This window comes from Callithrix jacchus, chromosome 3 (assembly GCF_049354715.1).
Source record: "Callithrix jacchus isolate 240 chromosome 3, calJac240_pri, whole genome shotgun sequence".
NCBI lineage: Eukaryota > Metazoa > Chordata > Mammalia > Primates > Cebidae > Callithrix > Callithrix jacchus.
In genome coordinates, this window is record NC_133504.1 from 114,480,273 (window position 1) to 114,505,971 (window position 25,699).

The window sequence follows — 25,699 nt, forward strand, 5'->3', positions numbered from 1 at the left end:
GAACCCTTATTCTATTTTATGGAATAAGGTGTTGTCCGATTCTATTTTTTGTTTGCTTTTTCCCTCAGAGACCCCTGTTCTGAGCGTTGCCTGATTCTACAATCACAAAGCCAATCGAGATCGAGTTGTAAAAACTTACAACTACATTTGTAATTTTTTTGTCTTTTGCCAATAGGAATTCCTTTTACATTCAGTATCCCTCCCTTAGAGTAAGCGACCACGAGGACCCCCGTTTCAGAAGTAAGGACGCGTAAAGGACCTGCCCACACCACCGACCAGGTTGGCAGGCGCTGATTGTAGTCTGCTGATAGGCCACTGCGCATGCCTCCCGGTGACCACAGGGAATGACGTCAATCCGGGCTCGTCCGGGGCTCGTCCCGGCCTCCCCAGCGCCATGCTGGGTTCGCGAACCACGGAGTTCGCTCGGTGCCTGCGGGCTGTGGCACTAGCGTGGCTGCCGGGCTGGCGGGGCCGCTCCTTAGCCCTGGCGCGTGCGGCTGGCGCGCCCCATGGTGGTGACTTGCAGCCCCCCGCTTGTCCCGGGCCGCGCGGGCGCCAGTTCAGCCTTTCCGCGGCGGCTGTGGTGGACTCCGCGCCCCGCCCCCTGCAGCCGTACTTGCGCCTTATGCGGTTGGACAAGCCCATTGGTGAGTGCGGGTTGGCGGGCGGGCAACCCGGGTATCTCCGGGTAGCAGCCTCGGAGTCCGCTCGGCAGAGCTATCCGCGGCGGCCAGCCATCGCGTGATGGAATTGAGAGCCCGAAAGCTTGGGCTTGGCTGCCCGGTGCCGTGCGCCCTGGGGCGAGTCACCTCGGGACACGTTGAAATGAGAGCCTGAAAGCTTGGGCTTGGCTGCTGGGTGCCATGCGCCCTGGAGCGAGTCACCTCGGGACACTCAGTCGGGACAGTCTCCTAAAGGACCCGCCAGTTTCACATCTGTTGGCACCCTGAGTACCCGAAGCGGGCAAGATAATTCTCGTTCCACAAATACTTGTTTAAGTGGTGACTCTAGTAGAAGGTTCTGTTCTGGTGGCCCTGCGTTTGCGCAGGTTGACAGTATGGAAGCACGCCTTCATTTATTAGAATGTTTGATTCTCCCCGCAATCCTGTAAGGCCCACAAAGACAATAATTAAGACAGGTAAGACTCTGAGGAAACTAAGACTCCTCGTCAGAGCCAGACTAGAAGAACCCGGTGTTCGTCACCCAAAAGGCAAAGATTTAATTCGTTTGAACTCCTCAGGGACAGCGCTTGCGGACTGCCTGTCTGATCACAATCGCCCCCTACAGGAAGATTTTCCTCACCTTCCCGTATTAATTAACACCTACCAACCTCACTTTCTATTGCTTTATCCTCAATTTTTCTTAATAGCACTCACCACTAACTAACCTTATGCACTTATTAGTTGATTGGCTTCTCCATTAGTGTTAATTAATAAGTTTCTACTACACTGTCCGACCATGGAGATAGAAAGAGCTATGGAAACTCTTTGCTTTCAAGGAACTCTGGTCTAGTTGAAAGACTATTTGGTGAGCTAGGAAAGTATGGATCAAATATGAGTGGTACAGATAGTAAGTGCTATGGGGAAAAGAGAAATTACTGTGGATCCCTTGCTGGAAAGTTTCGAGAAGAAATTATACTCCAGAGGGCAAGCTGATTTTGCAGAGGAGGGAAGAGATCTTAGTGCGGGAAGTATTTTTGCAAAGACCCAGGGTGGAGTGTTAGAGCACTAAGAATATGAGCCTGACCTGAAACACCAAGTGGGTGTGGAAAATGGGAAATGAGAAAAGAACGGGTTTGAAGAAGCTGGGTGACATGGAGGAATAGAGGATGAACTCCAGCCAGTCTAGATGGTGACATTTGCCATTGCAGTGTATGGAGATGCATTCAAAAGCCTAGGTACATTCACTCCACTTTTGCCCATACGAGACCCAAATCAGGCCTTGCTTTTTGTTTCTAGATTTATGTACGACCTATTTGAGATCAGAGCACTAAGTTATACCAATCAGCTATTAAAGCATAAAAGCATATTGAATGATAGGTACAGCTCTGCCATCATTGGGAGGCTGTGTATGACCCCCATGCGTTTTGGGGCCAGATTCACATTGAGAGGCATACATTTGCAAGCGCAGTTCCAATCTGAAGCCTGACTATTCTGTTCTCAGAGTCTGTGGCATGGAGCTGCACTATAGGCCTACAGATGAACGTCTACCATTATTCCCATTTCCCCAGTTAAACCTCCGGCTTCTATCTTAGTGGCTGGACCTTCTGCCTTGTAACAGGAGGCAATGGAGGGGTTATGAGCAAAGCTTTGGAGCCAGACATCTTGGATGTGAATCTGCTCATCTGAGGGACCTTGATTAAATTATAAGCCCTCTCTGGGCATCTATTTCTCATCTGTAAAATGAAGATACTATTAATAGTAATATGGACTTTATGAGGTCATGAAAATTCATTAATATATGTTAAATGCTTAGAACACTGCCTGTCTTAATATATGCTGAAGAAATAGCCATTATTATCTTAGAAGTGGGGACTGGAGAAAATTGTACTTACAGATTATGTATGTTAAGATACCAGTCTGCCTGGTTTCACTCTAAATAAGGTGATCATTACAGGATTTTTCAGAAAACTATAGTACTATGTTAGAATTCATTCCACAAATATTTTTCAAACCCCTATCATATGCCAGGAACAATAATTGACAGTAGTAGAACTCCAGGTTTGATAATTTTTTATTTGAATTCTTTTTTTATGGGATAATTGTATGTTCATTGTTTTATTTTGTTGAAGTTACGACTTGTTACCTTCATTGATCAGTAGCAGGTTTCATTGTTTTTGAGAAGGCAATACAGCTTCTTTCAAATGGGCCACCCTACTTTATTCTAGAAAGTTTCAGCAGGTGGCACTCTTTCCATCAAATTGGGAGTGTAATTTTTTGTTTTACCACATTTATGGGTGATTATGTTGTCTTAAAGATCATCTGTCTTTGATCTGCCCATCATCCCTCAGAACTTGCTCATTTTATTTCATCTCCTATACAGTTTTTCCTTTTTCTACTAGAAACATTTCTTTTTGCAATCTACTTGTCTCTTGTCTTTGCTACCTCTCCATCTTTCTTCACAGAAAAATATGGAGGATGAAAGTGTCATACGGAAGACAGAAAAAAAAATGTCACTAGGAATCAGTAGGGACAAAAGAACACGTGAAACTGAAGTATACAGAGAGATTTAGGGTGTACAGAGTGACAGCACTGGACTTAGGGCACAGACTGCAGCCAGACCATCTGGGTTAGAATTCCACCTTGGCCGCCTTCTACCTGTGTGGTTTTGGGCACAATTACTCCCTCTCTGCGTTAGTTTCTGTATTTGTAAAATGATTGTAATAAAAATAATGCCTATCTCATAGGCTTGTTGTGAGTCAAAAGTGTTCTATGAAACCACCTGGTACAGTAAGTGCCATGTATCTGTTATTGTTGTCATAACCATCATAATTAATATTGTCATCTCATAACGACTCTATGAGGTAGCTGTTCTCTTCCCTTATTTACAGGTGAAATGGAGACTTAAGCCTTAAGATACTTTACTGTCTAGTGTTACTCAGCTTACAAGTGGCAGGCATAGAACTGAGAAGTCGTCTTACTTTCCCCTTCACTGTAGAAACTTTTGTCATCTGTAGGGGAGCTCTACAGATTCCTATCAGTAAGTGAATACGATCCTTTTTTTCTTTGAGATGGATTCTCACTCTGCCACCCAGGCTGGAGTACAGTGGCACCATCTTGGCTCACTGTCAACCTCTGCCTCCCGGGTTCAAGCAATTCTCCTGTCTCAGCCTCCCGAATAGCTGGGATTACAGGCACCCACCACCATGCCTGGCTAATTTTTGGAATATGGTACTTTCAATACAGACTTTTGGTCAAGGCAGTTTTGTTCCTGACACAAAACACTATACGTAGTGACACATCTTTCTGTCTAGAATTTTTTTCTTTTCAGTGGAACCTTCAGTTCTAATTGTACCATGAAACTAACAACTGTGAAGCAGTATTCTTTCTTCTCTAGCCCAGGAGGATAGGATCAGCCAGCTATTCCTCTATCCCTTGTGAGCTATACTTATAGCTCCAGGGTAAAGAAAGTAGTTAAACCTATTAGGTTTTACTTAAATGACTCTTTATCTGTTTCCTCATCTGTAAGACAGGGTTATTAACGGAATCTGCTATGTAAGAATGTTACTTGGAAGGCTGAGGCGGAAGTATTGCTTAAGCCTAGGAGTCAGAAGTGTCGTCAACTATGATCTTGTTACTGCACTCCAGCCTGGGCAACAGAGCTGGACCCTGTCTAATAATATAATATATAAAGATGTTGCTGAAGATTAAATAAGTTTAGACATATAAAGCATTTAGAACACTGCCTGACACTTTGTGAACGCTCCGTAAATATTAGCCATTGTTACTGTGGAGTGTACCAAGTATTAAGTCTGTCCAGGACAACCTGACTTCCGGTCTGGACTGGCCATTTCTCAAGGTTTTAGTTGAGGCTTCTCCTTGACTTTTCCGTTGTGTAAATGTAAATCCCCTTTGGAAAAGACCCTCTGATTCCTCCCTACCCCCTCCCAAAACTAGCTAACTATCTTGGATAGTTTTGTTTTATACCTTTGTAGGACCCTGTTCTTGTCCTGTTGTTGGATTGATCTTTTGTTGTTACTGCTTATTTAGCTGCATTTCTTCCTTTTGATTTATGAGCTGCATGAAGGCAGAAGCCACTTCTCTCTTACCCACCATAGTATTCCCAGTTCTTACCACAGTCGTGGTACAGAGTACATGCTTCATAAATATGTGTAAATGAATAAAGCTTAAACTTAGTGAAGCTTAAACATGATTACAGCGACTTTAGTCATTTGACCATTTTTCTTCAGGATCTGAACTTTCTTTAACCCCAAATCCCTTTTCTCTTGTATCCCTCAATAGGGAAGGAAAGCTCAGAATTTATCTAATAGGCACCATATTTAAATCAGTTGGAAGACTTTCTTTTAGAAGTAGAATATTGGCCAGGTGCAGTGGCTCACACCTGTAATCCTAGCACTTTGGAAGGCCGAGGTGGATGGATCACCTGAGGTCAGAGTTCAAGACCAACCTGGCCATCAGGGCAAAACCCCTCTTAGAAAATAAATAAATAAATAAATAAGAAGTAGAATGTTAAAGTTCATATGTGAAGTCTTTTGTATAATCTATTTGCTTTTATCTTAATTTCATCGTTTATTGATTAAGTACTAAGAACTAACCCCATTTATATATGTAGCTGCAAAGTGCTCAGTTCAAAATAGCAAAAAAACTAACACTTACTAAAACTAACACAGGCTCACGCCTGTGATCCCAGCACTTTGGGAGGCCAAGGTGGGAGGATCACCCCAGGTCAGGAGTTCAAAACCAGCCTGACCAACATAGAGAAATCCTGTCTCTACTAAAAATACAAAATTAACCAAATGTAGTGGTGCATGCCTATAATCCCAGCTACCTGGGAGGCTGGGGCAGAAGAATCGCTTGAACCCGGGAGGCGGAGGTTGTGGTGAGCCAAGATCACCCCACTGCACTCCAGCCTAAGCAACAAGAGTAAAACTGAATCTCAAAAAAAAAAAAAACATAATCCCAGCACTTTGAGAGGCCAAGTAGAGAAGATTACTTGAGGCCAAGAGTTTGAGACTGGCCTGGGCAACATAGCAAGACCCCATCTCTACAAAAAATAAAATAATTATCTGGGCATGGTGGCTTGTACCTGTAGTTCTAGCCTCAGGAGGTGGAGGCAGGAGGATCATCTGAGCCCAGGAGTTCGAAATCACAGTGAGCTGTGATTATGCTATTGCATTCCAGCTTGGGTGACAGAATGAGATGCTGTCTCAAAAATGAAACAAAAAACTAGATCATCTTAGTGTATTATACTAACAATAGTAAAGGAAATTTTTGCTAGCTTTTTAAAGTAGGTAATAAGTGTCTATGATGCAATATTCAGAAGGTGCCAGTATATAGAGTGAAAGGTAAGTCTCCTACCCTGTCTCCGGTCCACTCAGTTCCCCTCCCCAGAGGCAGCCATTATTATCAGTTTCTAGTGTGTTCTTCCTGACGTGGTCTGTGAGCATATTAACATTCATGTATGAATGTTTTATATATAGGTTCATTTATATATTTATACACACATATAAACACACATACAATAAACAGTTTTTAAGTTGTCCTTCACAAGGGTAGGGCCATTTTGTAACCTCATTAGAAATATATAAGAGTGTTCAACTCCCTAGAGTGTGTTGCCAGACATTGGGCTTTGCCAGTCATAGGTGAAAATTTTTATCTCAGTGTAGTTTTCATGCATGTTTCTCAAAGTTGAGTATCTTTTCATATTTATAAGAGCCATTTGCATTTCTTTTTATGTGAATTTTTATTATGTGTTTTGTCTGCTTTTTAATTGGACCATTGATTTGTTTCTTCTAGGCACTCTGCATGGTAAGGAGAATAGTCCTTTGTCGTTTGAGTTACAAATTTATTTTCTTAGTTTTGTCAAGTGTTTTTTGACTTACAGCGTATTTATTTCTTTGGTATGTGGTGTTTAAACAAATGAAGAGTTAACTGACTTGAATTTGTACCTTTTTTGTCTCTTTAATTTTGCTTAGGAACCTGGCTGCTGTATTTGCCATGTACCTGGAGCATTGGTTTGGCAGCTGAACCAGGTTGTTTTCCAGACTGGTACATGCTCTCCCTCTTTGGCACTGGAGCTATCCTGATGCGTGGAGCAGGCTGTACTATTAATGATATGTGGGACCAAGACTATGATAAAAAGGTATGTGGGACCAAGACTATGATAAAAAGGTAATTTCTGCCTGAAAAGGAATAGAGAGGCTCTTCTCAATTCTACAGAATAACAAAGTGATATCACTTTTGAATGCCATATAAAGCAACAGGATCATTCAGTGACCACTGAAATCCAGCATGGGAAGTGCCAGGATCAGTTGAATAGCTGGTATTGCAAAGTGCAGTGTACAATACTTCCTTTCTCAACACAAGAGTGGCCCTAGGGGCAAGTATGTACTTTATTATTATAAAGTGAATTGAGAATTTGGAAGGCTGAGGGTGAAGGAGTTAAAGGTTAGGAGTGAAAGTGAAAAATTCACCCTGAAGCTTCAAGTGTCCAAAAGATCTGTCATCCCTTCCTTTGAGATGTATTTTAGAGTCCTAACTATTCTTACATAAATCAAGTGACTCAAGGCAGCCCTTGTCAGCATTTCCTATAATTGTTTCTTTTAAAAACATAGAAAAAAAATAACATAGAAAAACATAGCCATTTTTTCTCCTTAAAAAAAAAATACATGCTTATTCTGAAAAATTTAAACAATATAGAATTGCAGCCAGTGAGAAGTGCGAGTCATCCTTATCTCCTCCTCTTATCCCCTAAAGAAAACATCAGTTAAGAGTTTGATGCATTATTTTTCTTTGGATTATTTTTTGTACATATTCTAATGCATGTGTATAATTATTTTCTTGTTCTTCAACAGACAGTTATTTCCTCAAAGGAAGAGGCCATTTTATTTGCCTTTTTAGCTTAGCAACTGTGCCATAATTACTACAAGACCATTAAATGTTTGAGTAAATAATTAATTGAAATTTGATTTTAAAAGAAACCCACACTGAATTATAAAAAGTGAATAATCTTACAAAAACTTACCTAAAGTCAATAATCACTCCTAATTTGCCTTTTATGTAGTCTTAATTTTCCTTAAGCAAGGCATACCTGTAATAATTTTTAGTTTATATAATAGTGTTACATGAATATGTTTTTTAATTCAAAAACATTTATTGGGTATAGTTGCTATGTGTAACACCCAGTGGCAGGTTCTAGGATTGCATTGATGAAATACAACATTCCTGATATTCAGGGTTTAGTAATTATAATACAGTAGAAGTCTTTTGAGAATAGTGTTCACCAGGAAACTTGCTGAAGACCACTTACCTCAACCTAAGGGAGAGGGTTAGAGAGAACTTTCCAGGTAGGAGTGACCTTTGAACTCTGAAAGAATAGGCTAGCCAATAAAGTGTGGGCTAGAGGGTGAAGGTTTCTCTAGACAGAGGGAACACAAGGTACAGAGGCATGGCTGTGAGATAAGTATGTGTTTGATAACAGCAACTGCAGGGTCCTCATGTGGCTGGAGGATATGGGTGTAGTAAAACAGTGGCAGGAGCTGCATGGTAAAGCATTTCTCACACAATTGGGATGCCTTAATTTGCCAAGAGATGTGCACTGTCCTTTTTTATTTCCTTTAAAAATGTTTTCGTTTTTGTGGATTTAGGGGTACAGTTACAGTTGGGTTACATGAATATATTGTGTAGTGGTGAAGTCTGGGCTTTTAGTGTACTCATATATAGTATGACCTAAAAGGTGGTATTTCATCCTCCACTTCCCTCCCTCCCTCCTACCTTTTAGAGTCTCCAGTGTCTATTATTCCACTCTGTATGTCTCTGTGTACCCATTGTTTAACTCCCACTTAAAAGTGAGAACATGTGGTTTTTGATTTTCTGTTTCTCAGTACTTTCACTAATGATAATAGCCTCCAGTGTCATCCATGTTGCTGAAAATGACATGATTTCATTCCTTTTTTATGGCCTTGTATTCCATTGTATTCCGTGGTGTATATACACCGCTTTCTTTTTTTGAGACAGAGTCTCACTCTTACATGCAGGCTAGAGTGCAGTGGCATGATCTCGGCTCACTGTAGCCTCCGCCTAACAGGTTCAAATGATTCTCCTGCCTCGGCCTCCCGAGTAGCTGGGATTACAGGTGTGCACCACCATGCCCGGCTAGTTTTTGTGTTTTTAGTAGAGACAGGGTTTCACCATGGTGGTCATTGATGGACACTTCAGTTGATTCCCCAACTTTGCTATTCTGAATAATGCTGTGATAAATGTATGAGTGCAGGTGTCTTTTTGACAAAATGATTTATTTTCCTTTAGGTAGATACACACTAGTGGGATTGTTGAATTAGTAGTTCTATTTTTAGTTCTTGAGAAATCTCCATGCTGTTTCCCATAGAGATTGTACTAATTTACAGCCCCACCAACCATGTATAAGTATTCCCCTTTCTCCACATCCTCACCAACATCTGTTTTTTTGACTTTTTAACAATAGCCATTCTGACTGGCATAGAAGATGGTATCTCATTGTGGTTTTAATTTCCATTTCTCTGATGATTAGTGACGTCTCAGTCCCCAAAAGGAAACACAACAGAAACAAAAATAGACAAATGAGACTTAATTAAACTAAAAAGCTTTAGCATAGCAAAAGAAATGATCAACAAGGTAAACAGACAACCTACAGAATGGGAGAAAACAATGCACTCAACAGAGGGCTAATGTCTAGAATCTACAAGGAGCTCAAACATCAAGGAAAAAATAACCCCATTAAAACGTAGGCTATGCACATGAACAGACATTTTTCAAAAGAAGACACAAGCACCCAACAAACATATGAGATACACACTTTCTTGACTTGGAGGTTCACACATCCTAGTCAGTGTTTATTCTGTACACTCTAGAAATGAGGCTTTTGGCATATATCACTTCAATGAGAGATCCCTCGTGGTGACAGCAGTGTTTTACATCTTGACTGTATTAATATAAAAATTCTGGTTGTGAGATTGTACTATAGTTTTACATGTGATATTATTGAGGGGAACTGGGTATAGGGTGCATGAGATCTTTGTATAATTCTTTAAATCACATGTAATTCTAGAATTATATCAAAAGAAAAAGCCTCATTAAGAAAATACTACATTAGGCTGGGCACAGTGGCTTATGCCTGTATTCTCACACTGGCTCACACCTGTAATCACAGCATTTGGGAGGCCTAGGCTGGAGGATCACCTGAGCCTAGGAGTTCAAGACCAGCCTAGACAACATAGTGAGACCCTGCCTCTACAAAAGGAAGGAAGGGAGGGAAGGAGGGAGGGAAAAGAAAAGAAAGAGAAGGAAGAAAGGGAAGGAAGGAAGGATGGAAGGAAGGAAGGAAGGATGGAAGGAAGAAAGGAAAGAAGGAAGGATTGAAAGATTAGCTGGACATGATGGCACACACCTGTATTCCCAGCTACTCAGAGGCTGAGGTGGGAGGATTGCTTGAGCCTGGGAGGTCAAGGCTGCAGTGAGCCATGATTATGCCGTTGCACTCCAGCCTGGGTGACAGCAAAACCCTGTCTCAGAAATAATAATAATATATTCAAACAACCAACATTTTCAATTTTCTTAATTAGCAAAATATGACCATTTTGGTTTCCCCTTTAATGATTTTTTTTCTCACTAGATAAAAAGGTGATTAACTATCTTACATCTCCCTCAAGCCATTTTTCTCTTATTAGAAGTTTCCAGGCTGGGCGCGGTGGCTCACGCCTGTAATCCCAGCACTTTGGGAGGCCGAGGCGGGTGGATCATGAGGTCTAGAGATCGAGACCATCCTGGTCAACATGGTGAAACCCTGTCTCTACTAAAAACACAAAAAAATTAGCTGGGCATGGTGGCATGTGCCTGTAATCCCAGCTACTCAGGAGGCTGAGGCAGGAGAATTGCCTGAACCCAGGAGGCGGAGGTTGCAGTGAGCCGAGATCACGCCATTGCACTCCACCCTGGGTAACAAGAGCAAAACTCCGTTTCAAAAAAAAAAAGAAGATTCCAGATCCTGCACTGATGTCCAACAAAGCACCAGAGGAGTATTTTACAGCTATTGAGGTGGTTTTGCTAACATGAATTTTATTTTTTTATTTTGTTTTTAATTTTTTGAGGTGGAGTCTCGCTCTATCGCCCAGGCTGGAGTGCAGTGGCATGATCTTGGCTCACTACAATCTCCACCTCCCAGCTTCTAGCAATTCTTCTGCCTCAGCCTCCTGAGTCGCTGGGATTACAGGCGTGTGCCACCACGCTCAGCTAATTTTTGTATTTTTAGTAGAGATGGGGTTTCACCATGTTGGTCAGACTGGTCTCAAACTCCTGACCTGGTGATCCACCTGCCTCAGCCTCCCAAAGTGCTGGGATTACAAGCGTGAGCCACCACGCCTAGCTGCTAATGTGAATTTTAAAATGTTTTGTGCGTCTCTTTTAAATGACATGTTTAAAAGCTGGGCCAAATTATAATGCTTACTTCAGTTTCTTAAAGGCAATATATCATTAAGGTCGTGTTTATGGCTCAGAATTTTGCTTAATACATTACATATTAAGTACATTGCTGATAAATTAAATGGAAAGAGAATTGCTATTAGGGTGTACAGGCTAAATGTTTTTGTTGATGTATATAATCTACTAGCCATGTCACCATTTGATAAACATTAGGTTAAGAACATTGAAATAATCTCAACACACAGGTATTCATGATTTAGTTTAGTAAGCTGTGAGTTTTCTGGTTTCATAGAAACCACATCAAAAATGTTTCGATGAAGTGCTTATTTATTTGCAGCTTTCAAAATTGCTAGCTAATTATCACTATTCTGAAGGGGCAAGCATAACCTTTTGGTTGGTAGTGGAGTTGGTGGGACTAGACTGGCTGTGTTACCCTTAGCATCTGTGACCTGGGAAAGTTACTGAGCCTCTGCCTCAGTTTCATCCACATTAAAAACAGCAAGAACTTGTAAATGGCTGAAAGACAGGGTTATTTGTTTATTTATTTGTTTAGAGACAAAGTTGTGCTCCTGTTGCCCTCATCCTCGGTTCAAGCAATTCTCCTGCCTCAGTCTCCCAGGTAGCTGGGATTACAGGCACCCAGCACCACACCCAGCTAATTTTTGTATTTTTAGTAGAAACGGAGTTTCACCACATTGACCAGGCTGGTCTTGAACTCCTGACCTCAGGTGGTCCATCTGCCTAGGCCTCCCAAAGCACTGGGTTTACAGGTGTGAGCCACCATGCCCAACCTAAAATAGGATTATTATAAGGATTCAGTGATGTGATGCAGTTAGAGCTTTTAGAATAGTTAACATTGTAAGCACTCAAATACTAGCTAGAATAATGCTAATACCCTGAAACAAATATTATTTTCAATTTGAAACTATAGGAATCAAATCAGGAGTAAAAGATCCCATTCTCATAATCTAACCAGCATGAGTCATTAGTCAGAGTTATTGCCAAGCTGCTTTATTACACTGTGAAGTGTGGTATAAATCTGGTCAGCAAACCTTTTTTGTAAAGGCCGGTTAGTAAATATATAGTCTTTCTCTGTGAAAATCGAACGTATTATACTTGCTAAGCTGAATAGCTAAGTAGTTGATAAGGAAGTTGCTTTGTGTTTTTTGCTTCGTTTTTTTTTTTTTTTTTTTTTTTTTTTGACAAAGGGTCTTGCAGTGTCACGCATGCTGGAGAGCTTGGTGTAATCATGACTAACTGCAGCTTCAACCTCCCAGGCTCAAGCAGTTCTCCTACCTCAACCTCCCCTGTAGCTGGGGCTAAAACTGATGGTCTCAAACAATCTTCCTGCCTCAGCCTCCCAAAGTACTGGGATTACAGGCCTGAGCCATTGCACTCAGCCAGGAAGTTCCTTTGTTTTGTTTGTTTAGAGATAGGGATGGGAGAAAATAAAATGAGTGGTAGGAATTTTTAGTTCTTTTCAAAGCTATTTTAAATATGAAGTTTTGATTCTTGACAGTACTTAAAATGTTGATTTCTCTCTTCATTCATATTTGTGCCTACCATGGTCCAGTCTCTTAACTAAATGTTTAAATAAATGATTGAGTCATAACATGAGACTAAGATATCTGTTTTTATATTTTGAGGTTGCAAGAACAGCCAATCGCCCAATAGCCGCTGGAGACATTTCAACTTTTCAGTCCTTTGTTTTTCTTGGGGGACAGCTAACCTTGGCACTGGGTGTTCTTCTGTGTCTGAATTACTACAGGTATATTAAATATGTTTTCCACGTCATGTGTAAAAATCTCTCCTTTGAAATGGAGAAAGTAGGAATAAAATGAAATATCTTTATCACAGTTATTTATTGGCTACTTATCAAGCAATAAGTAATAATAACACTGTAAGTTAGCAGGTGTAAGTAACTCACCACACATTTTAAAATCTGCTTGAAGAATGCTTTTGGCCAAAGGAGTTAAGAAATGAATATTTAATTTGTTTTGAACCTCCTTCAGTGTTTGCACTACATTCCCTAAGGAACACAAGGCAATTCATAGGTTTTCTAAGTGTATGCATGGATGTGTGTGTATACACCCGTATATATATATAATTTTATTTATGCTGACAGTATCTCTAAAGTAGACTTAAAGCAGGAGTGATTATACTCATTTTGCAAAAAGAGGAACTATGTCTTTCCCAGGGTTGTGTTACTAATCAATGACTGAAGAAAGAAGTGGAAGGATTTGGCCAGGCACAGTGGCTCACGCCTGTAATCCTAGCACTTTGGGAGGCTGAGGTCAGGAGTTCAAGACCAGCCTGGTCATCATCTTTAAAAAAAAAAAAAAAAAAAGAAGTGGGAGGACTCATTTCTATACCTCTTAAGCAGAGGCAAAACAAAACTTTTGTGCATCAGATTGCTGTTTACAAAGTACTTCAATGTGAGAGAAAAAAGACAAAAAGAGTTACTTTATAGACACTAGATTTAATTGCATGTCTTGCCCTGATAGCATCAATTACATGAAAATATTTTTGGAAGGTTATTTCTAGAAGGGATAGTGTTAGATAAACTTTATTTTATCACATTTTCATAGGTGCTTTCTTTTTCTCCAGAAAAGTAACACCACATCTCATGCATATAAGGAGTGATATCTTGACTCTAATTATCTGTTAGGACATCTCAGTTTATTAGATGCCTTAATGTTTGCAAACAGTTCGGAGAGGCAGTAACATTTAGTGGTTAAAAGGTTGGACTCTGGAGCCAGACTAGACTGCCTTAGGTTTGAATCTGGGCTCTGCTCTGACTAGCTATATGACAATTGGTAAATTACTTAATTTCTTTGTGTTTCAGTTTTCTCATCTGCAAAAAAGGAGGAGAATAAAACTATTATAATACTTGCTTTTTAGGGTCATTGTGAAGATTCTAATGAATTAACAAATGTCATTCACTTAGAACAGTGCCTCATGTGAAAGTACTGTATGTGTTAGCTGTTACTTTGGTTGTTTTATTACGTTTAAAGTAGTTTTCTACTCATCCTTTATAATAGGGAAAGTCAAAGTCTAGGAAGATAATTTACACAAAAGTTTAATTTAAGATAAAATCTATTTTCCAATTAGTATTACGTCATTGTCTTAAAGTATTTCGTGGTTTCTAAGAGGTAATGGTAATAATCGTTTTAATGGTTTTTCCTCTTTTCAGTATAGTTCTGGGAGCATCATCCTTACTTCTTGTCATCATCTACCCACTAATGAAAAGAATTACATACTGGCCTCAATTAGCCTTGGGTGAGCTTGAAATAACTATAAGTATTTCCTTTGATACTTGCAAACTATACATTTATGGAGAGATAGGTAGATAAATAAGTAAAGATGAAATGACAAATCAGTCATATAATTTTCCTAACCAAGAATAGATTTTCATATTTTAAAGGAGGGCAGTTAGCTATTTTTACTAGCTAAGAAATATTGCATATTTATTACGGTTATCAGCATCATTTCTTTTTCTCTCTCCTCTTCTCCCTTCCCCTCTCCTCCTCTCTCTTCTGTCAGAGACAGGGTCTCACTCTGTTGCCCAGGCTGGAGTGTAGTGGCACGATCTCAGCTTACTGTAACTTTGACCTCCCAGGCTCAAGTGATCCTCCCACCTCAGCCTCCTGAGTAGCTAGGACTACAGGCATTCACAACCATGCCTGGCTAATTTTTGTATTTTTTGTAGAGAGAGGGTTTCAGCGTGTTGCCTAGGCTGGTCTCAAACCCAAGCTCAAGCGATCCACCTGCCTTGGCCTCCCAAAGTGCTGGGATTACAGGTGTGTGTCATCACGCCTGGCCATCATTGCTTTCTGAAATGCTTTTGTAAAAATCTAGGTATATCATGAAAAAGTGTTTGTTCTAGATAACCTGAAGAATTTGGGGAATGGTGTAGGAAGCACTCCGTGGCAGGAGAACAAGGGTTGAAGTGTGTGTGATAGCTGTCTAAGCTATCACCTTACACAGCTCCTGTTCTGTGAAGCCTCTCAGGAATAAGTTAGACAATCTCTTCTGGACTACCATAGCATTCTAATCCAGCACTTACTCATTTCAACAGCATTAATAAAACAAGAATATGTTGAGAGCCTCCTATGGTCTCCCAATTAATAAATTGTGGCCCAGCATTTAGCATAGCACTTGGCACAGTGCAGGTATTGAATACATACTTGTTGGTGAAAAGAGAGGAAGATAGTTAGGTAAATATGTATCAGAATCTGTTGTAAAAATATCTGTCCCCAGGCTTTTCTATTCTATTCCTAGAATATTCCTAGAATAATTCTAGTTCTTTGAACCATTTTTTTTTTCAGTAAATGAAAGAATGAAAAGCAACTCAAGAAATTAATGTGAGCCTGATTTGTGGGAAACTTGTGGTAGAATCTTTATTTTTTCTAAGAGCCTCCCATTGAAATTTCTCTTTATTATTAAATTTGAAATTATATTCTCAATATAAGCATTTCCTATGTATAAGATAATGTTAAGAAGCTGGCATATTTACTCCAAACATTTATTGAATCCCTGCATTTACTTTATGCTAGGAATTGCAGCAGGTACTGGGAAAATAAGAATGACTAAAACACACTGACCATCTTTAAGGAGTTGAAGATGGAGACAACACAAAGACAGGTCATTGCAGCGCAACATGGCAGGCAGGAGCGCTGTGGGGCCACAGAGGAGAGGCACTTAATCACTTAAGGAGGGGACATGAGTGGAAGCAGGTAATAGAGAAGGAGAAAAGGGGATTCTGAAAAAAGATATTTGGGACACATTGAGATTAAGGTACATGAGCAACTTGCAAGCAGAGAAGAAGTTCAGCAGACAGTTCAGTTTGCAGTCTGGAGCTTAGAGTGATCAGGCTTACAAGTGATTTGGGAGCTGTCAACATGTAGGTATTCGTTTTTAGTCCTCAGAGAGGATGCCCTTGTGGAATAAATCAGTGTTCCTATGTATATTCTTCTTTCTGTAGCTGATAGAGGAGGCAAAGTGGTAACAGAAAGAACATGGGTTTTTGACTCAAATAGATGTAAGTTCAGATCCCAGCATCTACTGTTTATTAGTAGTGCCATGCTCCATGCTAGGTGGGATAAATCTTCTCTTTAAACTCTCTATTTACCTAATTGGGGGATATTATTCTTTTTAGTAACTCTGTTATTTTAGTTGTTAATTAACCTCTCTGAGCCTGTTTTCTTTTTTGTAAAATGGAGCTAATAATTACCACCGAGAGTTGAAAGGGTTTAAGGAAGGAACACACAGAAAGCAGCACACACACAGTCTGATACCCAGGAGCATTGAATGCGCACCGATGCCCCTCTTTCCCTTTGGAATTCTAAAGTGCATGTTGTAGACTTTCCCCCGTTTTGTGTTTTGCTAACTGTAGGCTTGACATTTAATTGGGGAGCATTACTTGGATGGTCTGCTATCAAGGGTTCCTGTGATCCATCTGTTTGCCTGCCTCTTTATTTTTCTGGAGTTGTGTGGACACTAATATATGATACTATTTATGCCCATCAGGTAAAGAAATTATATCTTTTTCTTAAATTATATCTTTTTCTTAACTTTGGTTTAGTTGTGCTGTTTTTAAAGAACCAAATTAAGGAGAAAGCATTTTTTTCTAAAATTTTTTGTTGTTTTTTAAGAACTTTAAGAACCAAATTAAGGAGGAAGAATTTTTTTCTAAAAAGAAAGTCATTCACAGTTCCATGGCTCCCACAAAATATTTTTTTATGTTTATGTATGTTTACCAGAGTTCACCTCATTTATTTTACTTATAAACAATAAAGTAGTATTTTCTGTATGCCAGGTACTGTTTTAAGTACTTTAAAAACTTAGTTTAATTCTCCCAACAGCCTTTGAGGAAAGTGCTTACATTATCCTCATTTAACAGAAGAAGAAACATGTGAAGAAGTTACTTGTCCATGTCACACAGTTGGTGGGTGGCAGAGCTGAGATTCAAACCCAATGTTCAGAGACTGCTTTTAACCACTACATTCTCCTGTCCCTCTAATCACTGAATTATGCAACTTTTTTACTTGGTATAGTGAGTGAACATTTTTACCAGTTCTTTGTCATTGTCACTTTAAGACTGTGGACTGTAAGATAATGCATGCCCCAGTTTAACATGCTATAAATTTGATGTGCCATAATTGAAAAAAATGAACAGTTTCTCTATTTTGGCTACTTAAGTTGTTTCTGAGTTTTCACAATTATAAATAATATTGTTCTAATCATTAATACTTCATGAATCGGAGTTTTTCAGTTAAATTTTTAGAAGTAGTAAAGTATTATAAACATTTTTATACCTTTTGATGTTGCCGTTTTCATAAATTCAATTTTAAAAACTCATTTTTTTCTTTTACATTTATAAACTCCCTCCCAACTTTAATGAGGAGTAATTGACAAATAAAATTAGATATACTTAAGGTATACAGTGTGATGATTTGATAGTACATGTTCTGAACTTTTCAAAAAAGTCTTTTCTCGGTATTTTTCTGAAATATGATTACGTATTCTCAATCATTTACTTGAAGAATATGTCTAGATTTTATCCTGTTTTCTTCCACTGAAGTGCTATGCCCTGCTACATTTGTATTGTCCTGAAAAGGAAGATCTGTAATTAGCCTTACTTTCAAAGTGAAACTTGACTTACAGGTTGAAGAGATGCCTGTACTTTTTCCAGTAAGGTCTGGAACCAGTGCTTGGGATACCAGTACTCCAATTAGATTAACAACTTCAGGAAAACACCACATACTCATTGGCACTTTTGTGGTTCACATAATTACCGTCACAGTTTGCACCCTGAAGGTGATTGTAGTATGAAAGGAAAACCAGAAACACTAACCCACAGTCATCGTGATTTGGATTTGGGCCCCAAAGAGAGCCTGTCAGGTTGCTGTCTGCCTGTAGTTCAGTGCAGAGAGTTCAACATGCAGCCACTAATATCACGTGACCATGATCATTTACAACGGTATTTGGAGATGCTTATAAATAAACTTACTGGGAGAAACAGGCAGCTACATGTGGTTGTATCATTGAGACCTAGCTCTACCTAAACAGGATTTGGTAGGAAGGGCAAGGGATAATTGGGCTAGAAGGGCCAGAAGTGCAAAGTGAGTGGATGTGGTTAGGTGGTAAGTGAGCGTTTTTCTACGTCTGTGATTTTAGCAAGAAACTAAAATGTACAGGAGATACATTGAGGTTTGAGAATTCCGAGGCAGAGAGGAGCTATGGAAAGAATTAGAGCTGAATTTTAATCCTAACACTGTAAAAATATAGTTAAGCACCACTATAGGATTTTAAGAAATACAATAATATCTAGAAATGAAGCTGGGTGGTGATTTTAGCAGTGGTGTTTAACTTTGATTGGCCTGCACATTCATTACTGATCAGCCTGTTTCTGAGTTACTGTCATCTTTTACCACTTATGGTATATCTGCATGTTCTGTAAAAGACAATTTCTTCTGCAAGTAGTTAGTGGTAATGAGGCAAAAATTAAAAGAAAAATAATAAAATCATACAAAGAAGAGAAAGGCTGTTGGCGGTAGACTGGAGGCAGTCTGCTAGCTCAGGCTCTAGGAGGAACTCTGATAACGTTATCTCAGAAGGCAAAGCCCAAGAAAATGTGCTCTGAAGACTCCCAGTACTTCCTCACCATCTGGAGGAAAACATCAATTTCCTCTCTGATCCTTACCCTCATAGTATGAGTGAGCCTAAGAATTTATAGATATGTTTCCTATGTATTGCTTGCCTGTTTTGTATCAAAATGACACAGTGAAGGCTGTGAAAAATGTCCAAACAGGATAGTACTGCAGACATCAAAGAAGAGCTCAGTGCAGAGCTCTGCAGGACTGATCTGAACATGCCTGGGCTCAAGGCCACCTGGCCCACATACCAAAAGTCTTGAGTACGCCTGTCACTGTACCGATTAACTGCTTTTGTTCTTGCTTCTATAACCTGGCTTCTTTTCACACCCTAAGATGTATAAAGAGCCCTTGCTTTCTTTGTTCTTCGCTCAGTTCCTTACACCTTAAATAAAACCCTCCTGTAACCTCATGGGTCTTTCGGGTTCCCTGATTTCCCGCTACAGTAATTGGTTGCACAACCTTGTGAATATACTAAAAAACATGAAATCTGACACTTCAAAATGTGTATTTTATGATGTGTGAACTAAAGCTTAAAAAGCAGACAGTTTATTTTTCTTTCTGACATTAGGACAAAAGAGATGATGTTTTGATTGGTCTTAAGTCCACGGCTCTGCATTTCGGAGAAAACACCAAGCAGTGGCTCAGTGTCTTCAGTGTTGCAATGCTGGGGGCGCTGAGCCTAGTGGGTGTCAACAGTGGTCAGACTGCTCCCTACTACACGGCCCTGGGTGCTGTAGGAGCCCATCTGGTTCACCAGGTTTGACCTTTTTCATATTTGTCCCTCATATTTCCTTGGTATAAATTATAAAAATTAAACGGTATGCCCTCTGTGTTTACCTGGCAAGGAACTTCATAAACAGCTACTTGGCTTGTACTACCTTTAACAGATATCCCTGCCCTCTGGCCCCAACATATAAGAAAGCTAGCTAGGCCAGGCACAGTGGCTCACGCCTATAATCCCAGCACTTTGGGAGGCCGAGGTGGATGGATCATGAGGTCAAGAGATCGAGACCATCCTGGTCAACAAGGTGAAACCCCGTCTCTACTAATAATACAAAAATTAGCTGGGTGTGGTGGTGCGTGCCTGTAATCCCAGCTACTCGGGAGGCTGAGGCAGGAGAATTGCTTGAACCCAGAAGGCGGAGGTTGCGGTGAGCCGAGATCACACCATTGCACTCCAGCCTGGGTAACAAGAGCAAAACTCTGTCTCAAAAAAAATAAAAAATAAAAATAAAAATAAACTTGCTTTCACTTTGTGGACTCGCCTAAAATTCTTAAAAAAAAAAAAAAAGAAAGAAAGAAAGCTAGCTATATTATTTTATTTTTAATTTTTTTTGAAACAGGTTGTCCAGCCTGTCATACAGGCTGGAGTGCAGTGGTACGATCACAGCTCACTGCAACCTCTAACTCATGGGCTGAAGTGATCCTCCCACCTCAGTATCCTGAGTAACTAGAACAACAGTCGTGCACCACCATGCTTGGCTAGTTTTTTTAGTTTTTTGTAAAGAGGGGGGTCTTGCTGTTTTGCCCAGGCTGGTCTGAAACTCCTGGTTTCAACCAATCTTCCTGCCCTGGTCTCCCAAAAGTTCTGAAATTACCAGTGTGAACTACTAACCCCAGCCAAGCTGCATTATTTTAGAAAAGTAATATAGGCCTAAATCCAGAATTTCCCCTCTGATTTTCCTGGAATTACTTCTGATTCATATCTGGAAAAATTTAAGAAATATCTGAAGCTGATGGTTTGAGTTGAATTACTCTAAAAGCAAACTTACAGATAAAGCTTTTAAAAAAAAATCTGTGTTTCTAGTAATGGTTAGTGGACTAATTATTCTTAAGTTTGGTTTCTGTTGGCATAAAGACCAAGGCCAGATAAGACATGAACTGCGGAACTTGTCAAAGTTCTGCCAGTAGACAGCAGGAAGCTGTCGTTTCAGGATATTCACCCACACCACATCCCCTACCTGTCACAAACTTACGTTGAAAATCTACATTGCTGACTTGTAAAATGAATGAACTAAATCTAATTTTAACTCAATCACTTGCTAGTAAATGGACTATGTTTTTATATCAATGTTATTGTTATTTTCATTAAACAGAATCAAAAAGGTATTCATGGCAGATCACCTGGGGTCAGGAGTTCGAGCAGCCTGGCCAACATGACAAAACCCCATCTCTACTAAAAATACAATAAGTAGTCAGGTATGGTGGCGAGTACCTGTAATCCCAGCTACTAGGGAGGCTGAGGCAGGAGAATCACTTGAACCCAGGAGGCGGAGGTTGCAGTGAGCCAAGATCGTGCCACTGCACTTCAGCCTGGGTGACAGAGCAAGACTCCATTTCAAGAAAAAAAAAGGTATTCATGAAACTATATTTAGATGACTGATTTTATACAGTTGCAAATTACTCATCAGTGTAGGCAATACTTACATAAAATGGTTTGAAGGAAATCAGACTCTGATGTCTGCAAAGTAAACCATATGCTATGTCCCTTTCACTGTCTTCCTCACTGTGAAAACTAAAATGTGAATTGGTGACACTCCAGGATGTTGCCATTTTTCCCTTCAGAATTTCTCAGCATCCCTTTTTGGGCATAGCTCAGCTCCATGAGGGCTGACATTGTCATTTGATTGTTTGGTCTGGATAATGGGTATATGTTAATATTTAAACACCTGAATATTAGATAGTACAAGAAGGCAAAAATTATTAGGGATATTATAGGAAATACTCTACCAGGCACAGTGGCTCACGCCTGTAATCCCAACACTTTGGAAGGCCAAGGTGGGCAGTCACATGAGGTCAGGAGTTTGATTCCAGCCTGGCCAACATGGATAAACCCCGTCTCTGCTAATAATAAAATAAAATTAGCTGGGGATGGTGGTATGCACCTGTAATTCCAGCTACTCAAGAGGCTGAGACAGGAGAATCACTTGAACCCAGGAGGCAGAGGTTACAGTAAGCCAAGATGGCACCACTGTACTCTAGCCTGGGCGATAGCGGGAAACTGTCTCAAAAAAAAAAAGAAAGAGGCTGGGCGCAGTGGCTCACGCCTGTAATCCCAGCACTTTGGGAGGCTGAGGCGGGTGGATCACGAGGTTAAGAGATCGAGACCATCCTGGTCAACATGGTGAAACCCTGTCTCTACTAAAAAATTATCTGGGCACGGTGGTGCATGCCTGTAATCCCAGCTACTCAGGAGGCTGAGGCAGGAGAATTGCCTGAACCCAGGAGGCAGAGGTTGCGGTGAGCCGAGATCGTGCCATTGCCTGGGTAACAAGAGCGAAATTCCGTCTCACAAAAAAAGAAAAGAAAGAGAGAAAAGAGAAATACTTGGAGCCCACTTTGTATTTTAAATCACATTTATGGTCCTCTCTCCAGTTTTTTGTTTGTTTGGTTTTTGTTTTGAAACAGTCTTCGCTCTGTCACCCAGGCTGGAGTGAAGTGGCATGATCTTGGCACACTGCCACCTCCACCACCTCCTAGGTTCAAGCAATTCTCATGCCTCAGCCTCCTGAGGAGCTGGGACCACAGACACGCACCACCATGCCCAGCTCATTTTTATATTTTTTTTTGGTAGAGATGGGGCTTTGCCATGTTGGCCGGACTAGTCTTGAACTCTTGGCCTTAAGTGATCCGCCTGCTTCAGCCTCCCAAAGTGCTAAGATTACAGGCTTGAGCCACTGCACCTGGCCTCACTGTCCAGATTTTGATACAGTATTTGATGATGGACATCACCTTCTAGTATTTAAAGAGAAAGGAAATCATGATGATTCTAAGTCTGCAGACCACACAATAAAGAATAGTCCCCCATGCCTAAGGAAGATAGGAACATACATGAGACTTCCTTGGTATATTTGCAGGGGTACCATGGGGAAAAAGGAGTATGCTTGTTCTAGATTACTAGCAACAGACTTAGGTCTCTAGCTCCTCTTCTCTAAATGTAGGTCCCTAAACAGGAGAGATTTAGAAATGTGGGAGGGCATTTTTCATTATAATAAACTAGGAGGGGTGACTATACAGATCATGGCCAGAAACAGTAAATGTCTTTCAGCGCACTGGATTGCCCTGCATAAAACAGAGGTGTCCTGCCCAAACGTAACTTGTTCTCCATTGAGAAACTTTGCTCCAGACACTAAAACCAGAACTGGAGGGTAGGAGTTGCAGGGAGACAGATTTTAGATCAGTATAAAGAAGAACTTTCCAAATAGTTAGAACTAAAAACAGTATGGGTTGCCTCACAAGCATTCATGCAATAGAGTCTTTACTCTGTGTCCCAGGCTAGGGTGCAGTAGATCACGGCTTATTGCAGCCTTGACCTCTTGGCCTCAAGCAGTCTTCCCACCTCAGCCTCTTAAGTAGCTGGGACTACAGGCATGCGCCACTGTGCCCAGCTGATTTTTTATTTTTTGTATTTGCTGTTTTCTCGTCTGTGTTAACATGTTTATTTGTGATGACCCAAAGTCCAGACTAGGAATTAATACAACCTTGTGTTCCTTTCTTGCAGATTTACACTCTAGACATCCACAGACCTGAGGATTGTTGGAATAAATTTATCTCCAACCGAACACTAGGACTAATACTTTTTCTAGGGATTGTCCTCGGGAATCTGTGTAAAGAAAAGAAGACAGACAAAACAAAGAAAAGTATAGAGAATAGAATAGAAAATTAATGAATGAAGTTTATCTACGATTTATTAAAACAAATTTTTACAAAATATAATTAGATTTGAGTACAAAACCTCTTACAATATGTTAAAGAACTAAAAACCTGAAGATGAAGATTTAGAGCATATTTGCCTGGATTTTAATTTAATTATTTGCTAGCAAAATTCCCCCTTGTCACAGAAACCATGGGCTCTTCAGGATTTGATATGGCCTTGAGTATTTTAGTTGACATATTCTTCTGCCCATTATAATTCTCCCCTGAAGTTATGGGGATTGTATGAGTTTTGGCACTTTAGAAAAAGCCTGATGTAGGTCTTATGTAAATGAATGTCTCCATAAGAAAATGGACTCTTTTTTTAGGGGAAAATAAAAGTTGCTATGGGAAGTTGGGGCTTATTGTTCTTTATTGTGTGTGACATTTAGTCACTGCCAAAAACCGTAATTTAAGAAACCAGTTCTGTATTTACAAAGATATATGCCACAACTGAAAAAAGAAAAGAAAAAAAAGAAACCAAGTCTGTTTCTTTATGTTTTAGGAGAATTTAGGCAAATTAAAGTGTTTTGCTGTTAGGGCCACATGTACCACTGTTTACCAACCCTGACTTTTATTTGGGAGATTTGGTCTCTCTGTGCAGCCACAGTGACGAGAACAAACAAGCAGGCAGTCACCAGAGACTATTTTGATTTTCTGTCTATATCTTTTTTATCTTAATCCCATTATAGTTTATAGGATAGTGATACGTTATTTAAATGTTTACTGTTTTTTCCTTTACCCACCCCACCTTCAGAATGTTCTCAACACAGTAGCCAGAGTAATTCTCTTAAAACCTAAGTAAGGCCATATCATTCCTCTTCCCAGAACCCTCCAGGATCTCCGCAGGTCACTCAGTACAAACCAAAAGTCCTACCACCTGCCAGGCCCTCCGTGATCTGGCCTCATGTCTGACTTCTCACACTCACACCTGCAGCCACGCAGGCCTTAACAGTTCCTTAAACAGGCTGGGTAGACTACTACTACAGGGCCTTTGCATTTACTGTTAACTTTGCCTGGAAAGTTCTCCCCAGATTATGTCTTACTCCTTCACTGCAGAACCTTTCTTAAATGTCACCTTCTCTAAGAGGCTTTTCTTAGCCACTTTCAAAAATCTCACATATAAATACCACCCATACTTCCTATTCCCTTGCTTTTGTTTTCTCATTTTTTTCTCTTCAGCTCTTACTATTACTAACCTAAAATACATCTTACTTGATTTAATTGCTCTTATAGACAGTGGGCTGTAGGGCAGTCATTTGTGTATGTGGGTGTGGGCAGCAGTAAGTAAGAAATTGCATGGTGATGATGATACAGCTAACAAGCACTTACATACGTAAGGCACTGATATGCCAGGCGCTGATAAGCACAGGAAATTTATTTAACTGTTTACCCAGGACATACTGAGCCACTGGGAATGACCTGGGTCAGGTGTAGCAGCTGTAACTTTGCTATAGCAGCAGTGAGTTGAAGGAGAGAAGAATTAGGAGCATAATACCCTACTTTTGAGGAAGCATGATTGGCTTTGATTTTAACGAATTTTGACTTTGCATCAGAATAGACAGAGTTTAAATCTATGTTGATTTCGGTTTTCTTACAGATATCACCCCATATGTAAAATGCTTAAAACATCTTAACCCATTTCACTGTTTCCCATTAAAAAAGGATGAGTACAATGTACTTCAGTTTTACAACATTCTCCTTAGTTGATGAAAGTTAAAATGGAACACATTTTTTTTTCCTGGCAGCCCCGAGGGCAGGGGAGCCCGTGCACCCGAGTCGGCCGGAACACATCTTAAAATCACTAAAAATCCTGCAGCTTTTTGTGATCCATGGGACAAGATAACATTAGTTCATAAGCACTCAAAAAGCTTGTTGTCAAAAAGCTGCTTAAACATAATTGAATTACTTTAGTTCTTTTTCACTTTTTCTTCCTGTTCCCAGTAGAAACACTGAAAAACTAATGTAAATGGGTAAGAGATAGTTGTGAAAAAAGAAAAAAGGATGAAGTAGATTATTGGTCTCTAGAATCAAAGACTTACAACTCGAGTTGGAAAGACAAAAAGCGGTCATCCATCTAGTATCAGGATTGTCAGTCCCCGGGAAAATTGACAGGGGTGTTGCCAGTTTGTGACAGTTGAAATGACCAGCAATGCCTTGGGAATTTGTTCAGTGAGGAGGGCCCTTGCCCAACTCTTCTGCTTCAAAGTCACT

The 25,699-nt window shown here is 40.1% G+C and overlaps 1 protein-coding gene across 1 annotated transcript; it reads left to right on the forward strand.

Annotated features, from left to right (window-relative positions):
• Window positions 1-349: 349 nt before the first annotated feature.
• On the forward strand, window positions 350-23,839 carry COQ2 (coenzyme Q2, polyprenyltransferase). The gene is made up of 7 exons (XM_008993056.5): window positions 350-647; window positions 6,656-6,822; window positions 12,782-12,903; window positions 14,329-14,414; window positions 16,531-16,664; window positions 19,362-19,550; window positions 23,295-23,839. The coding sequence occupies exons 1-7, from the start codon at window positions 395-397 to the stop codon at window positions 23,457-23,459; spliced, it is 1,116 nt and encodes a 371-aa protein (XP_008991304.4). The 5' UTR covers window positions 350-394; the 3' UTR covers window positions 23,460-23,839.
• The last annotated feature ends 1,860 nt before the right edge of the window (window positions 23,840-25,699 follow it).

What these genes read in the sequence shown, in the direction of transcription:
- COQ2 (XM_008993056.5), top strand. Translation starts at nt 395, where the DNA reads ATGCTGGGTTCGCGAACCACGGAGTTCGCTCGGTGCCTGCGGGCTGTG. An exon ending in GCGGTTGGACAAGCCCATTG is followed by an intron (nt 648 to 6,655) that starts GTGAGTGCGGGT and finishes AATTTTGCTTAG; the next exon opens with GAACCTGGCTGCTGTATTTG. An exon ending in CTGTGTCTGAATTACTACAG is followed by an intron (nt 12,904 to 14,328) that starts GTATATTAAATA and finishes TCCTCTTTTCAG; the next exon opens with TATAGTTCTGGGAGCATCAT.